The sequence below is a fragment of the Falco peregrinus genome, chromosome 6 (assembly GCF_023634155.1).
Source record: "Falco peregrinus isolate bFalPer1 chromosome 6, bFalPer1.pri, whole genome shotgun sequence".
NCBI classification, from domain to species: Eukaryota; Metazoa; Chordata; class Aves; order Falconiformes; family Falconidae; genus Falco; species Falco peregrinus.
Window position 1 is genome coordinate 63740450 of NC_073726.1, and position 17257 is coordinate 63757706.

The 17257-nt window shown below is 39.8% G+C and overlaps 1 protein-coding gene across 1 annotated transcript in view; it reads right to left on the reverse strand.

Annotated features, from left to right (window-relative positions):
• The window catches only part of MYBPC1 (myosin binding protein C1), a 93705-nt gene extending 77245 nt beyond the window's left edge, over positions 1 to 16460 (reverse strand). The window contains exons 1-2 of the mRNA XM_055807651.1: positions 6364 to 16460; positions 4640 to 4804 (exon numbers count right to left, since the gene is read on the reverse strand). Coding sequence (XP_055663626.1) covers positions 4640 to 4664 — 25 coding nt within the window. The 5' untranslated portion in view covers positions 4665 to 4804; positions 6364 to 16460. The remainder of the gene's footprint in view (positions 1 to 4639; positions 4805 to 6363) is intronic.
• Positions 16461 to 17257: the final 797 nt, after the last annotated feature.

Sequence of the window (17257 nt, forward strand, 5' to 3'; positions counted from 1 at the left end):
AGGACACAGCTCCGCAGGGCTCAGGACAGGAGCGCGGCCCACCATAAGGGATCTAGTTACAACAGTTAGGCGTAAGTTTGCTTTCCATTTGTGAGGGCTTTAAATTTATTCACTAGAGGTGATGAAGAGAAACTTTCTAAAGAATTGAGAGGGAAAATAAGATAAGGGGTTAGGGTTTCCTCCTTCCCTCGTCCACCAAAACTCATTTACCTGTGACTTCAATACAGTGCTTGTAAATGATATATGTAGGCCTGACTTTGAGTGTGATTTGGCTCCGAGACTGAAGGTAGTTAGAAATAATGGGAATGCCTTTCAGTCAGTCCTGCAGAGGAGCAATGATGGTGGCAGAAGATCGATGTCTATGCTTTTCTTTTGCGTCGCTGAAGCATGTATCTATGCAGCAAGGACAGCAGCAGCTGCAGTGCCCAGTTTGGTGCCATAATAAAACGATTATACAGGTCCATTCTTCTGCATGGAAAGCGTTAAGCAATGTTATACAATGTTCATGCGCTGGGTTCTTGAATTTTCAGGAAAACTTTCCATCAGTAGTGTTAATTTTGACACAAGCCAAATCCATATACTGAAACAGGATTTCCATTTAACTTTTTTTTCACCTCTGAAAAATTGTCTGACCTTGAAAAGAAATCTAACTTTGATTGAATCTTATCCAGCCTTGGTACTGAGATTGATTTCCCACAGGAATGCTGCTCTACATGTCTCCTTACATGAATTATATGACTAGGCTGACTTGTTTGACAGTGCCTATTATCTTGATACACCAGACTGGGGTATTGTTTTAAATATTATAAATATAAAGCAACTATAATTGTAGAAGAATCATACAATGAAACAAAACTGGTCATGTTTAAAAGCTCATAGAAGTAAAGGCGGTTTCAATCGGGCTTCTTCAGAGAGAACAGTGTTACTGTATCTCCAAAGCAGTCTCTACTGGTAATGTCTGTTTAACCTCCTTTCACAATTGCTTCATGCTGTAGAGATTGTCCTTCTAACAGACAATATATGCACAGTTTTCTTCACAACTTTTACATCCATGCTGTTTACAGACCGAAAAAAGTTTTACTAAACCACTGTCTAAAGTAGACACACTGAGTTTTAATTTTGATGCCTTGCCAATATGTGGATGCCTCAAGCAGTATTAAAGCAGAGACTGCAAACCCTTAGAAAATTAAGTTGGCAGACAGTTGATAAATGCTTTGGCTTAAAATTCGGAATGGTTGCTTAACTCATGGCCCTGAGTTATTTCCTAGGTTGGGGAAAATAAATAAGGCAAATTTACAGAGCTGCCTACTGGGGACTGACTTGCACCTGTCCCTGTGGGATGATGCCCACAAATAGTTTGAAACCATTCCTCTTGAGAGTCTTGGCACTTTTACAAGAGCATATCCAAATGCCGTGGCCTGTGACAGTTTAAGAAGGCACCTAATTAACGAGCAGCTCTTATTCTGAATATTGGTTAAAGGAAAGGGGAGAGAGGAAAGACTGACTGAGTGATTACAAATTACAGGAAGTAATATGAGGGAGGTTTATTTGATCAGTCACCAGGAAAACTAAAGACCATTAAAATTTAAATGTGCTGGTAAAGGTATCACAGTTCTATCCTAGTCATCCACTGGGATCGGTTAACCCATTGATGTAAACTTCACCTTGTGAATATGAAATCTTGAACAGGCTAAGACAAAACTACCTTGCAACATCATGACCATATACTCAAAAAAAGCCACAGCTGATGTAATATATAGGACTTCAACTTTTTAGGAGTACAATGAAGGCCTTAAATCATTAGTCATGGAAGCCTGTTTCTACAGTGACAAATTCCATCAGGCTGAAGTGCTCCAGCAACCTTCTCTAAGCTGAGTGGTGTGTTTAGTTTGGTGATCCTATTTGTTAAGAGCACGTTGTGAGGCTACACTCTCACCAAGTCAGGAAATTTCTCACTTCAGTAATCTAATAATCTTAAAATAGCTCAAAGAGCATTTGGCCTGAAAAAAAAAAGCCTGGGAGCTTGCTCTAGCACTGCCTCTGAAAAATCTAGCTATGTACTTCAGAGACTTCAGTGACAAAAAAATGCAAAGCTGAGATTTTCTTAACATTTCTTAACATAGTGTTAGCCAGTTTCTGATTTCTCAGCTGCTTGCTCTTGTATATGCTATTTTTAACTGTCAGGGCCTGTGAGAATAAGCGATATGGGATAATTCATGTAGATTGCTTGTTTTGGACATGTCAGAAGAATAATGCTTAGATGCCCATGTGATGCAGCAGCCTTAAGCCTCTGTTTTTAATCTGCTTTCTGTTGTGGTCTGCCAACAATTTCCGCAAAGGTTTCTCAGAGAGGCCTTCCAGTGGTGCCTTCCAGAATGTAATCAGTCCAAGGTTCACCTTCATTGATTAATTACCTTTGATCCTTCACACCTTGGAGATTACCTTGAGAACAGGCATTTGAAGGACATGTGAGGTTCTGAATTCTTATTGGTAGAATTAATGTGAGTAGTAGCAGTGGTATTGTACTATCATTGGTACCGAATATTCCTGCAGCTAATACGTAAGTACTTCTACTTACTATACAGGTACTGCTGCTGACTCAGGTGAGTTCTTGATCAATCAAAAATCTTTAGGAAGCAGCTAATCTCTTAAGTACAATAAGATAAAACCTGTTATCACCCTGGTCTACTGGCTGCAAATAAGCTGGGTGCAATGAGGAACAACCAGTGTACAACCTGTGCGTATCACTTTTCCAGAGCTCATTACTACTTGTGAACTCTAGCTCTATCAGGACACAAGGCTTCAATATTTTTTATGTTCCTGAATATTGACTCATCAAAAATCACATTTATTCCACTGTCAATATAATGTTGTTCAGAGTTACTAAACTTATTTTGTAACACAACCACGGAGTTGCATTTGTAATCATTGCATTGTAAAAACATCTTTGAAACAATCTAGGCTTAAACAGAATAATAACCTTTAGAAACATGGGCATCCTGACAGATTTTCTCCAAAGCACATATCTTTTGAAAGTACAGAAATATTTTAGGTTTTTTTGTTTATTTGGCAGCCACAGAATGCATTCTGATTAAACTGGGTAATATCCAGTCAAATAGCAGATCAAGTAAAAAGGTCACTTAATACATGTGTAAATCATTTGAATTACAAATAAGACACTCTAGAAGGGGCTTGGCTCTAGGTTTGATATAGAGGATTAGGCTCTCGTATTAATTCGTGCACTTGGTGTAGCTATTTTCAGAAGGATGCTTCATCCATCATTGTCCTCGAGCACTAAGGAGGGCTAGTAAGTAAAGTGATCACATTGGTCTGTCAACACTTAAGATTCAGTTGTGCAAAAAGTTTAGTTTTCATATGCCCCCAACCCAACAAGGTGCTGAAACTGCCTAATGCTCCTGATAGTTGCTTTGCTCTTGCCTTCCACAAAACCAGAAAATATTTCAAATACTTTTAAAATCAAGCAAATGCTGTTGATAGAACAGTGTTAAATCAAATGTACTCATTCAAACTACACACATGGGCCTATCAGATCTTTCAGAATTGATGGGAAATAAATGCTATTTAATGACTTCTGTACTTTCCACAAGATTATCTTTAAGATTAAACTCAGTTTTGCATTTGGGAATATATTTGGCAACTTGTCTGTATACCTGTTCTTTGGCAACACTTGCAAAGCATATACAGTTTGCACATTTATGGCTTTGCAGAAGCTATGTATATTGTCAATGCTAAACAATAATCCCCAAAAATTCTTACCAAAATGTCTAAATCTGAAAGAAAAATAAAAGAAGGGCTACAAAAAAATGTAAATATAAGAAGCTTATGTAGCTTAAATTTTAAAAATAGTAAAAAAAAAAATACTAGCTATTAAAAAGTTATGAAATAATGGACTCTGAAGATTTTATGCCTCTTTGGGTAGTCTCCAATGGACAATTTCTGTATCTTGCTAGCAGAACACATACTCAGTTTCTTTGCTACGAAGGGGCAGTATTACTGCCTTTAACTAGCCTTCTGAAACATAAAATAATAATTTCTGTAGTGTGGCAAATTGTATCATTGCAGTTTGACCTGTACAGCAAAACTTACTACATTCTTCAATTATGCTTTAGACACATAGGATATATTTTCATCAGAATCTTAAAACTGTTTGATAAACACATTGTTTCTATTCAATAACTTATAAAGCTTTATGAAAAGCATATCAAAATGCTGGCTTTTTAAATTTTATCACATAAGAAATGGTTATTCCCTGTTTTCCAGAGTCTAGATATCTTAGCTATAGAGAAAGTACTAATTACACTAAAAAAATCCCTCAGTCTTTAAAAAGTGAATACAGCATTTGCCCAATCAAGTAGTTTTGCAGTATCTCTGCAAGCCATTGTTTATTGACTAAAACAGTTGGAGGCAAAACAGCTTTGTGCTATACCTCTACCTGAAAGTAATTTCTTAGTTTAAAAGGTCGGTGATCTGTAATGATACAATGATGTTACACAGCTATCACTCTTAGATATTATTTGTTGCTGAAATATGGAAGATGGTCTAAAAACTGTTTGTGTGTGTGTGTGTACTCGTAATTCCTGTAATTAAGAAATCTTGAGGTAGTATTTGTTATGCTTACCCTCTTTCTTGGTGGGTTCCGGCATTTTTACAAGAATTCTTTATTTCCAGTGAGTTTCAGCCCTTCAGATGCAGTAAGTAGTAGCCCCAAGTCCAGCTGAGAGAGTATGCAGATCAGTGTGACAAGCAGAGGGTAAGAAGAATTCCTCTGCTTTATATACTGCAACTGAAATATCAATCAAAATAGCACCTCCTCTCTTTTCAATGCAAACACTTTGAAAATTGACAGTTATGGGAACCCCTCTCACATCTGTTGTCTGCAGCCTCTGCTCCCTTGGCTTTTGGAAGGAATCTCTGCTGCATTGCATGGGGCTGATGAGAACATCTATAACTTTCTAAATTCAGCTGCACTGCTTGCTCTCTGCCTCTCTCTCTGTAACGTGCAGGCACATATACACACACAGATAGAGGCTGAAAAGTGACTGCCACGCTATTAAAGAACCCCTTCCTGCCTGCAGAACTTATAGGAACTACCTATATACACTTACACCTTTTCCCACAACATAAAAGGGACAAATAAGTATAGACAGTATGCTTGCAGTGAAACTTAATTTCTTTGCTTTAAGAGAAAGCAGTATGCAAAGATGCAGTGAGGAGTACTTTCCAATATGAATGAAGAAAAAAGGATTATTGTGTTCCTGCTTGGAGCAGCGAAGTATCTTCCTTCTGCTTACATTTGCTACACCTTGTTGGGTCCTTTTCCTGTAGCCATCCTAATTTTTGCTTTTGGTAGTGTTCCTTTCGGCACTGCTACTTCATTAACTGGAGAGGTCACTGCTGAGAGATGATATACTGTGTTTTCCACTCATCCAGGAGATGCAACACTCCTTGCTTTTGCCAAGCCAGGAAACCAGACAGAAGGAATGGAAATCCTATCTGTAGCACACACACCGAGCCACTAAACTAAACCATGGGGCTGCCCTCCTCCTTAACTCCTACTTAAACTATGAATATGTAGGCAATAAAAATGCAGGTGAAGTCGATCGGGGGTGCTAGGATTTATTTTCTTATGCCCTTTTAGGATTTTGAGACCAAACTGTAGTGTTTACTGCAATAGATAAAGTGGTCCTCAAGGGTTTCATGTTATTAAAATACATGTTTATATCATTATCACGTATCAATAAGAACCAGGCTAGTAGACAGACTGCTCAGTGTCTAAATACACCCAAATGTTATAGTAAACTTATTTTATATCTTTAAATAGGGGTTAGAAATGGAACAGTGGTCATGCGATTGTTTATCCTGTGGCCAGTGCATGATTGTTTCTTCTACAATCTGTTTTTTTTCTGGCTATTTAGCCATTTTATTTCCATCTTACATGGCAAGGGTGTTTCATTCCTTTTTTTTTAAAGAGACCAGACTGTCCTCTGGCTTTTTCTGCTTTACTCATTGTAGTATTTTATTATTTGAGTCATTCATGTTCCTGTAGAATACAGAGAAAGGCAAGACCCCTGCCTGCAAGGATGTAAACAAGGAATATTAAAAATATTTTCCTCCTTTGTTTCATATCACTAGGTAAACCTCCTTATATCACTGAAATAATTCCTGTCCTTGGAAAGTAAACAGAGTGCTACCCTGAATAGGTAACTGGGGATTTTGTTCCTCTGTGTATACAAGTGTGGTGGCAGTAGGGAATCAGTGCGTGAACAGACCTAATGACATTGCAGAGATAATTTTTTCTTGTTCCTCATTCTACTCGCATCCAGCAACCGAGCACTGTGATACCTGGAATAAGAGGAGGATGAAGAGTAACTGCTGATTCCAGCATGGTGTTTCCTTAGTGTCCCCTTCTAAGACAGGTGTCTTTGCATTTTACCCATCATGTGCCAAGAGGTGCCGAGAACTACGTGTCTGGAGATTCCTGTTAATACAAACAGGATTAAATATGGTCACAGTCTAGCACTGGATGGGTTAGAGAGGACTTCTATTGCAATCTGACAGTGAGAAAGGATTGGAGACCAGTGCTTATCCTTGCAGCTTTAAAGAGCTTCCTTTACAGGAGGAGGAAAAAGGATATTAAGGAAGACATAATCTAACTCATAGAGCACTTTCATGCTACTAAATAAATCAGTACTGAGACCACTCACAGGCCCAGTGGCCAAGTTGAAAGTGTGTGGTTCTCATCTGTACAGCAAAACTCCTTCTCTACCCCAAAAGCAGGAGACTGCAGCCAAAATGTACACAGGGAATGGTTGCTAGCATGTGCCTGAGCTATGCTTAGGCATAGGTGGGAGAGTGCTAGCTGGCCGGAGCCAAAATGCTACCAGAGAACACACTAACCATCCCCTAGCATGGATAATCACAGAACAACACCTGAACTTGTGCTCTAGCCCTCTTTTATTTATGGGTATAGACATAGCTAGAAAAACTAAATTGTCTTCATAACCTCTGCTAGGCAACAAGGGAGGAAGATGGGTTATGGGTAGAAAAAAATCGTGAAATACTATAGTTGCTTTGTGGTGTGTGGAGAGATGTGTGTTTCTTGAGGTCTCTGTTTTCTAAAGGCCAGCTAGCTGAGAGTGCAAGCAAAAGGCTCTCTATCTGCATGAAATAAATTGAAACTGTGGAGCAGCAACTATCTGGAAATTTTCTTATCCTTTCATTCTTTCCTACCCTTACATTATACTTGTATAATTAATTGCATTTCATGTTACGTTCTCTTCTAATCTGATAAAAAAATCCAGTGTTGCAACTTTCCTATAATGTATTTTTTAATAGTATTACAGAAGATGCCACTGGGGTAGATTTAGACCATGATATTTCAGTGTACCTTAGCACTAGCAGTGACAGAGAAAGCAGTTTATTTCCCAAGAAAGTAAGCCATGTTTTATTTGTTTCAGTCTAATCCCCAACTGAGTCCATGACTCAATCATGTACAGATACTCTATACTCCAATCTAAGACAGCTTAGTCATTTCAGTTTATTTTTCTTCCTGCATAAATGTTGTCATCATGTTGACCCCATCTTGCTTATGCTGTAACAATTATTAGTACATTGGTGCCATTGGATAGATGTCATTCAGAGCTTGCCTTCTTATACTTCTCCATGTTTGCAGAGTGCATGGTATCACCAAGCTTGTTTTATCACTGCATACAAGAGAGGTGTTGATTTTGGCTAACAATTGTCCAAACTGCTTTAAGACTGATTAAAAAAAAGAAGGAAAAAACTGAAAAGAAGGAAATGTCTGACTTTGGGGGGGTGGGGTGTGTTTTTGTTGTTTTTTTCTATTCTAAGCTTATGCTTCTTGGATCACAGAGATATCTAAACATGCTTACAATTACCTATCCACCCAACCTGTAAACTTTGTTAATAAATGCATTTATCTATTCATTCTGTGAAGTTCAGATTTTTAAGCATTTTTTTCCCTGCAGTCCTGCTCTGCTTCCCTATATATGGTAATCAGCTGATTTGATTGCAACTCATCTTGTGAAGGAGCTGAGCCAGAAAAGGAAGCATTTAGCTCCTCTTTGCTGAACACACAACTCCCGAGCAAGTGAAAAGGCCACAAACCACCTTCCAACTCAGCCACCAGCCCACTTGCCAAATGACTGAGCCAGACCCTTCACAGAAACCACGAGATGGAAAGAGCTGAGCTCCGCCTTGTTTCTAGCCCACCTCCTGTACCTCAGTAGGTACAACTAGATGCTGTGCCATCCCCAGCCATCCTTTCATTAACTAATCCTATTGCTAAAATCACCCCTGTTTGCACAGGCTGCCTCATGTCTCTGGATGGAAACATCTCTTCTCCCAGCTTGATATTCTCCTTCTGTAAGTTAGCTTGTGACCTTGCATTTTGCCCTTCCATAAAGGGAACATCTTCTGACCAAAATTTATCCTCATTGCAGTGTGGCTTTTGTGTACCACCGTAAGCCCTCTTCTCAGCCACCTCAGAGGCCAGACATGCTAAGCTTTCTGAGCCTTTCCCTTCCATGCCTGCCCCAATTAATCTTCTGCAGTCTCTTTCCAAAACATGAGTATCCTATTTTAACTCTGTTCAGCTCCTTGAGCAGTTTCCAAAGAGCAGCTAACCAAGGCGTCAGATAATTAAATCATTCTCTCTCATCTGTTTTTAATAAATTCCTTTGGTCAAACATCCAAACCCTTATTTGCTCTTGCAGCTGCTAGATCTGCATCCATAACTTCATATTTGCTGCTATTCCTAGGACTGAACTCCCTCACTTACTTCAGGCTCTATTCTAGTAAGTCACTGTCTGTTTGTTACCAGAGAAAAAATTTCATCTTGTCACCAAGGCAAAGGATCAGGACATTCCCAGAAGACCTCAGAGACAAATCTTTAATCAAACTTTTTAACCAAATGACGGTTTTAGTCATAATAGTTTTAGGCAGTCCTGTGAGTAGCAGGGAGTTGGACCTGATGATGCTTATGGATCCCTTCCAACTTGAGATAGTCCGATTCTATTTAAATTTTTTCCACTGAAAGGTTTTGTTAATATTGAGAAAAGCTGATCAATTGAAATAAGAATGCTGGACAGAAACAGTCAGTTTAGATGAGAATGGGAAAGGATTCCCAGTCCACACACAACAAAATCTGGAAATAACCCCCAAAATGCTGGCATGTCTGTGTGTTTTCTTTCAAAAATAAACAGCATCCTGGTTTTGTACTAATAAAGAATCCAAAGTTTTGAAATCTTACATAACAGAAAATAATTTTCCAACAGTTTTAATATTTGGAGATTTGGAGACTTTAGGAAATAGTTATTTACTGAGCCCAAGGATGAAGGATAAGAAGCAGATGGAGCCTTTCCTCCCGTCAGGAGCAACCCATACGCCCACTTCTCCAGGAGAACACTGGAATGAGGTTTGGCAGGGCCCAACCCCATTCAAGTCCCCTACCACCAGGCACAAGGCCTGGAAATCCTGTTCTCCATGTCTGCAGCAGAATGGCATCATAGTGACTTCATTTGGTGCTCATTCTGCCTTTGCCACATATTCTATTTAAAATAGGACATTATAGATGTTGGTGAATTTACTTCTTTTGATATCACTGATAGTCTGCAGAGCATTTTTTCTTTTCTATGAATAAGAATAACAGAACACGCTGGCAAGTGGAAGTCTAAAAATGTACAACTGAAAAATGCACAACTTCTGCTTTTGCAAGATAGGCAAGTACCTCAGCATGGAAGAATGCTCAATCTCAGGACATCTATTACTTTTTAAGTCCCCATCTAATTTGTGAAGGCGGTCCTCTTTGTCTGACAACTTTGCTGAACTTATTGGTGTTGATGAAAGACACCTGGATTTACCTGGGCAGCTCAGTTTAATCACAGCCTTGCACTGTGGACCTGCCAGGAAGAAAGACCTTCTTACTCTGTCATGCACTCTACTTTTCTGCCATGTAAATGAGACGTGACCTTGGCTGACAACTGATGAGAAATACTTTCTGTATAGATGTAGCATCCACAAATGGGGTCTTACTCTATGTAGCAAGACGAAGGAAGATTAAACTTTAAAGCCTAGATTGCATTTTTTTTCCAAGGCAGTCGGCTTGGAGACACTTCAAGGCATGTACAAGATGTCGTTGACAGATAAACACCACTTGTCAGCTTTACCTTCTGCCTTACAATGACCCAAAGGGTGACATTACTGTGTAAGCAACACATGCCCATGGTGTCCTGTAGCAGTCGGAGTGTTTCCTTTCTGACAGTAAATTCCAGTGCACTGAGGCACTCGGCACCAAAGTCAAGAGCTAGTCCCCTAGGTCAGGGCAGCAGGAAAAATGGCAGGAGGAGGGAGGAGAGCAGCTTCTTTCTGTCGACTGCTTGGCTGGATCAGTCAGAAAAAATTGGGATGAGGGCTGTCAAGAAAGGAAAAGTGATGAGAATTTTGCCACTGACTTCAAGAGAGCCAGAGCTTATTTCACAGTGATTGTTTAAGAGAAAACCTGAAAGAGGACTCCACAGTCAGGAGAGGAGGGAGACCCTGCAGCCCAGGTTTTTGTTCTTACCTCCACAGGTGAAATTGTGAGCAGCTCCTCATCTCAACTATGCCTGGGTAAGCAAGACCCATGCTGGGGTTTACATGCTCCACCATCACGAAATCTGTCTAACGATGAATGCCTGATGCAGTATATCAAACCGGAGTTTTGTGAGTCCTGATTTGATCTGTTCGTTAAACATGTGAAATTTTCTGCAGCAGCTTACAAAGAGCACATGATTTGCCTCAGCAGATTATGGTGCATCACACTGGTATGGTGTCTCCAGCGTTGGCCCATGAGACCTGGCATGAGGAAAACACCTGTTCATCATTATAAACCTAAGATTCTGATTTCGACTTCTCTCTCAGAATTGCATTTTTTGGTGTTTTCTGACGTGATTATAGCGTTTCACCATTGAACTTGGTGGATTAATTTAAAAAGATGTTCAGTGCATTAGGCCTGTCTTATTAGAAGTCTGCAGAATTTCAAAAACACGCCTGTAGAAATTTAGCCCCGGAAATTCCTGAAATTCATAACTATCCTAGCACAAATTCTTCTGAATTAATTTTTCCTAGTCCACTTCTCTACTGGATACAATTACATGTTCCGGTGTCAAAATTCTGAAGGCATGTCTTATACCCAAAGATGTACAACCCGTATTATGGGAAATGCTAGCAAAAGTGATTCCAAGTTAACCTTGATTAACTTTTCTGAGACAATTTTAGAATTGCAATGACAGAGGCAGACTTTGTAGTTAGTGCTTAAACAATACCAGTTTGCTGTGTTAAAATTGTCACAAGCCTCCAACTGAAAGTTTTAGAAATAGATTTATACTAAAAAAACTCCATTTGGCCTCCTTTAGAATTTTAAATACTGAAGTCTTAAAATTTTTAATACTTCACAGAGGTAGATAAATATTTCAGTGGTTCAGAACTAATGATGTAAATCCAAGTGTCATAATTTATTAACACTCAAAGAAAAGCATCCAATTCCCAGCCTTGAAGGGGCTGAAAATAAAACTTAAAAAATCACTTTATCTGATAGTTTGGAAATGTTGCCAAAGTGCCTGTTCCCATTCAGATTGCCACCACTTAAGCTCGCCCTCACTATATAATGATCACTCTGTGAAGGTATTTAACAGAAATACATTCAATTTCCAGATGTCCAAAGGAGTTCATATACTTCATCATAAGCAGCTTCCTTAACTGGGGCATACCTGAGTTCTTGCTTTGTAAAGTGAGGAAGATAACCCGTTTTTTTACCCTACAGCTTTTATTACACGTTCTTTGTTTCCTTAGAGAGCCTACAGAGTGTGCATTAATACCTGTTTTCACAGTGGAACCTTAATCTCAGTTGCTATTATAAAATGTTATGACTATTTACAATGCCTAAAAAGTACTGCTGCATATGAAAAGATGGAATAAAAGGTATCAGGTTCTAGGGCTGCTATTATCTTTTGTCTATTAAATCACATATTCTTAGCATAACTGCAGTATAATTATAACAGTATTGTACACCCGGCTAATTCATTTGACATATTAATGGTATAGTTTCCTGATACACATAACCAGTGCCACCGCAGACTGCTGCTGTCAGGATAGGCCCATTCTCCCCTCCTTTCCCTCTTCCTTCTCTCTCAGCCAGAACATCTTGTTCCCTTCCTTCTTGTGCTGGACCTAGTGACTATGCAGGATGAGTCAGTTCAGCTTACTGGTCTGAGGGAATCCTACTCATTTGGAGCAGCAGGTACTTCATTTCTGCTGGCTTAGCTGAAGCGATATTCTCTAGCAGCCCTGTGATCACTAAATAGGAGGCAAAGGGAGCACACAGCCACAGGCAGGGGTGGGACTGTCCCTCTTAGCTGCAACCTACACACACATAGTGTTAGGTTTAATGGGAAATTATACCCTCGTTCTGTCCAAGGTCCACAGTTTATAAACATCCGTTTCCTATTCTGGAAGATAACTGAGATACGTGTGAAGTACTGCATATTGATCTCTTAATTCCAAAAATGTCTGTTGCGTGGAGATAGATTTTTCTTTAATTTATCCTTTTTTCCTTTTTTCCTTTGTGTTGGGTGAAAAAAAATCAAATTCCTTTCAACCTTCCATGACCAACTGAGAGGTCCCACTGATCCATTGAGTAGAATGAATATGGGCTGCAGGGGACATAACTGCAAAGGCAGCACCATCCACTGGGAGCACAAAGCAAACCTGTAATAACAAGCCCTGAATCTCCACTTCAATGGAGGCCTTCACCTTCTCACTAAGAAACAAGGGTTGTTCAGTTTTTGTCATTTGCTCTAGGAGCCTGACCAGTCCTCATAGCTTTGTGGTTCCCCCTGAACTCAACGGATGCTGAAGATTTACCTTCTTCCTATGTACATTACGTAATGAAAGGAACAGCACACTCCCTTTCTGTGCTAAGAAATGTCATCTTTTATGTAACATACTTAATGTGACTGAATGACAGGAATGTGGTGGCACCACCCTACCTTCACTTATGAACATATACTGGCTTTAACAGAAATACAGTGCCAGTTTCTACCAGTCTTTGTAATCTCTACTCACACTGAGTCAGCACTGGGCTGGAAATCAGTGATGTCTTTTAAATGAGTGATGAGATTTTCTTGGGGAAAACCCTGTATGTAGAACATTCTTACTTGAAGTTTTTGGACAACATCCAGCGTGAATTTTAATGATAGCCTGTAACTCAAAAAGTCACATGAAGTGGTAAGATTAAACACTAAAAAAGACAAAAAGACTGTTAGAATCAGTTAACTTATTGCATTGTGTTATTAATAATTAATATTATTAATATTCAATAAATATTAATAATATTACTGTATATGCATAATGGACTTGCTGCATTAATTAAACTTAAAAAACAGCCTGATGAAAGTAGGCTAGAAAGAATATTTTATATGTAAAGGAATAAACAGAGACAAGTCATGGGACTTGAAGATCCACATGAGGTATTGAAGTCAAAGAACATGACCCACAGATATAACTCTCAGGGTTTGTCCTTGGCTCCTGATCTAAGGTATATGCTGCTTTCTGGAACTCTGAACCCTGGAAGAGAAATCACAATGGGATATATCTCATTTTTTCCCTGGACTGCACATATGAAGTTCGGATCAGACACTTGATTTGACTTTTTTGGGGTGAGATCCCTTGTGCTTAAGTTTTAGTGAGGGCAGTGCCAGCTTCTGCATCTAAATTCATCTTTCCCAGTCGTGCAGTCAGTGCAGATGTAGTCATCGGGCTCAGTTCAGTTACTTAAACGTGATCACACACAGTTATCTGAGAGTGCCCTCTGGTATCATCATGGCCTCCCTTTGCCCCGGCAGAGCATGTGGGTCATCAGTAAGTCTGGTGTCAAATCCACCTCTTCCATATGACTAAGTAACTGCAGGCACCTCTAACAGCACTAGGCAAATATGTTCAGGAAGCTGAACTAAGCCCTTGTGCAATGGAGTTTAGAGGGCAATGCAGAAGTGAATTTTAGGATAGGGTGTCTCATATCTTGGATTTCAATGATGGTTTTTACAACAACCAGCCCACATGTCAGTGCTCCAGTGTAGATTTCCAGAGAGCATTACTCGATACATCTTTCACAGAGATTAATGATTATGAGACATTTTCAGTCTCATAACTACAACAATACATTGGATGCCCAAAAGTGAGCCCTCCAATGTGCTACCCTCCTCTTCCACATGCTCCTCCCAGCAGCTGCCTCAATTGTACCAAGCCTCATGGCTTGTGCAGCCTCTTCCTGAGTGGCCACACAGCAGATCAGCCCAGTTTGGCTTTTCAGCCTTACAGTGGCTGTGCACCCACAGAACTGCATGTTAGCCAGACCGTTTTGTCTGTCCATGCACAAGCCACCCAGCTCCATCTCTTCTCCACTGCCACCTCCTAGACATGCTGTTGGCGGTGCAGTGCATCTCAATGTACAGACATTAGTCTGGGTTCTGACTATTCCTTTCTCAGTAGTACAATGCTGTTTTGAGCCAAATCTTTTCACTTTAGTGTAAGTTTTACTGTACGGTTCATTAAAAAAAAAAAAAAAAAAAAAGTTGGTATTGCAGGCACTTGTCTATGGGAAAAATTCTTCTTCCAAAAATAAACCTTTCCTGCTCAAGTTAGAGCCTGAGGCTTAGGGTATTAGCAGTCTGGAACCATAACAATACAAACACATGAGAAGCCCAAACAGGGCTGAACAGCATTTGTGCACTATGCCGTCACTGCTTTCTTATTAACAGTTCAATAACTCCTGTGGGATTGCTTCCGCAGGACTTTTTTACTGCATATTAACTGCATAAGCAGGAAGACTGTGTGCCATCTACTGGCACCTAAACAAGTATGAAAAACTTTTTCTTTCAGGTGCTAAATTTAGAAAAAAGTTCTGTGGCTTGAAATATATCTGAAGTAAAATGATAATTCATATGGTTGAAAATGCTTTTTTGTATGAACTTCTCAGGCAAGCAGTGGCAGTCCATGCCTTGCACTGCTCAGCAGAAACCAGCCACGGTCCCAGGCTAGCAGCAACTCTTCTTCCTTGTGAGTCACACAGTGAATCATTCCTACTGGCATTTTGACCAAGTCAGCTGAACCGTACTCAGCATTCCCTCTACTACTGCCTTCTTTCAGGGGCAAGTTAGCAGTTTAAGCAGGTATATCATCTCAACTAGTTTCTTCTCACCCTCCTTTGGCAGTTATGGATAGCTTCCACACTGGTCTCAGCTAGTGATGCTAACTGAATGCTGACATGCACCAGGAACACTCCCAGGTTCTGTTGCATATTCTCACACAGTCTGGTATTTAGGACTACCTGAAAACGGCCTCTTCTTAAACCGTCCTGCTAGTTTCACCAGCAGCCACCTGGCTAACGTGTCCAGCAACTTGCAGTGTATTCCAGGAGAGACTATTAAGTCTTTCCTTCGTATTCCTGCTAACTCCTATCTCCTGTCTCAAATCTTTCACCCTGTCTTGTTTCTTTTGTTAGTGTTCTGCAATTATTGTCTGTCATGTGCTTTTGCCAAGGATCAAGCTGCAGAGAACTATAAAAATAGAGGGGAAAAACCAAACTATCAGATTTCTGCAATGTCAAAAGGATCAGCCAGTAGGTTGTGTGTAACACTATCATTTTTCCTTGGCATTAAACGTTATGAATAGGGATAAATGTCACATTACTGAATGTCACATAATTTCCTGAATATGCTTGTGCTTGGTTTCAAAAATATATATATAAAAGTACAGAATTTAAAGGTGGCTACCAAACCAAATTTTCAGGAGCCTTAAGTTGCCACAGGGAGATGCAGTCTATGTGGCACTGCCAAAGTTAGCCACAGTAATCTGAATATCCACTTAAGAACCAACTTCAGGTTCCTAGTTTTTAAAATACTAGTTTTATTTTACTAAAAATGAGCAGATACACCAATGGAGTTTACATTACCTAATAATGAATATGCAGACCAGAATCTCTAATCTCATTCTCTACCACTGTCATTCTGAACAAGCTAGTCTCTGCTGTAGCATTCATACATAAAGAAATGAGGAAAATAGGTGAACAGCTCTATTTTCCCTTTGCTGGTGATAATGAAAATCATTTTACTGGGAGAAGTTCACCTCTGGCTTCCTGGTCACTTAAAGCTGCTAAGCCCACCAACTGGCGTAGACATGGCATCCTCAGGAGCTGAGCAAGTTATACAATGGATTAGACAGGATCTTTTTCCTTTTCCTGCACATGTCTGTGGCACACCACACAGGTCAGCTTTTGTCCTGACTGGGCGTTGTATAAATCTCAGGATAAGACAGTCTTTGGCCTGACAGTCAGATGTCTGTAAGAAAGACTACTGACACACACATAGTCTTAATGTGGTGGGAGTTAGTGTTTTCAGAACAATGAGAATTCAAGGAAGATTTTAAACAAGAGGACAGATTTCTAAACTAGAACTAAAAGGTAATTCTGTTTCTACAAGAGGCCTCAGAAAAAGAGGGGTTTATGAAAGAAAATGTTTAGATGTTGTGATAAGTAGGATGAAAGTGATGCAAGCAAAGAAAGTTCAGGCTGGATTACAGCACCTTCAGGGTTTAGGAGAGCAAGAACACAAAATGTAATTTGGCATCATGAGGAAGGAGAAAGCAGTGAGAAGATTCAGAGACATGTAAAGTACCAAAGAGTGGAGTGATTTTATTGATAATTCAGCGTCTTTGGGGTTACAAAGTAAGGTTAAAGCCCCAAAGGATATTTAATCTGGAGATGGTATGAATAACTGAAATACCTCTGGTGTAAACCACAATGCTGCCAACAAACATGCTAGATTAGCCATACTCATTCATACAGTTTTGGTGTATGAACAAACAGATTTGCACAGAGGTGTGCTTCTCCCCAAGTACTGACCCACTAAACCGAGCAGTGTTCCTCAACGCAGATCCTGGTGGGAATTTAGGAAGAGGCCTCTGGGAATGGAAGGAAAATGCAAAAATCCATCATTCCTTGAAGAAACTCTGCTACCCTCCAAGTAAGGCTGTCATTTCCTAGCACCTGCAGAGAGAAGGGCAAGGGTGGCCAGCTCTTGATTCTTGCACAGAAATAAAAGGTTTTGTCAGAACAAATTCACCTGACCCTGAAGCTGCCCATTTCTCAGAAGTCTGTGTAGTTTCATCCACAGTTATACAA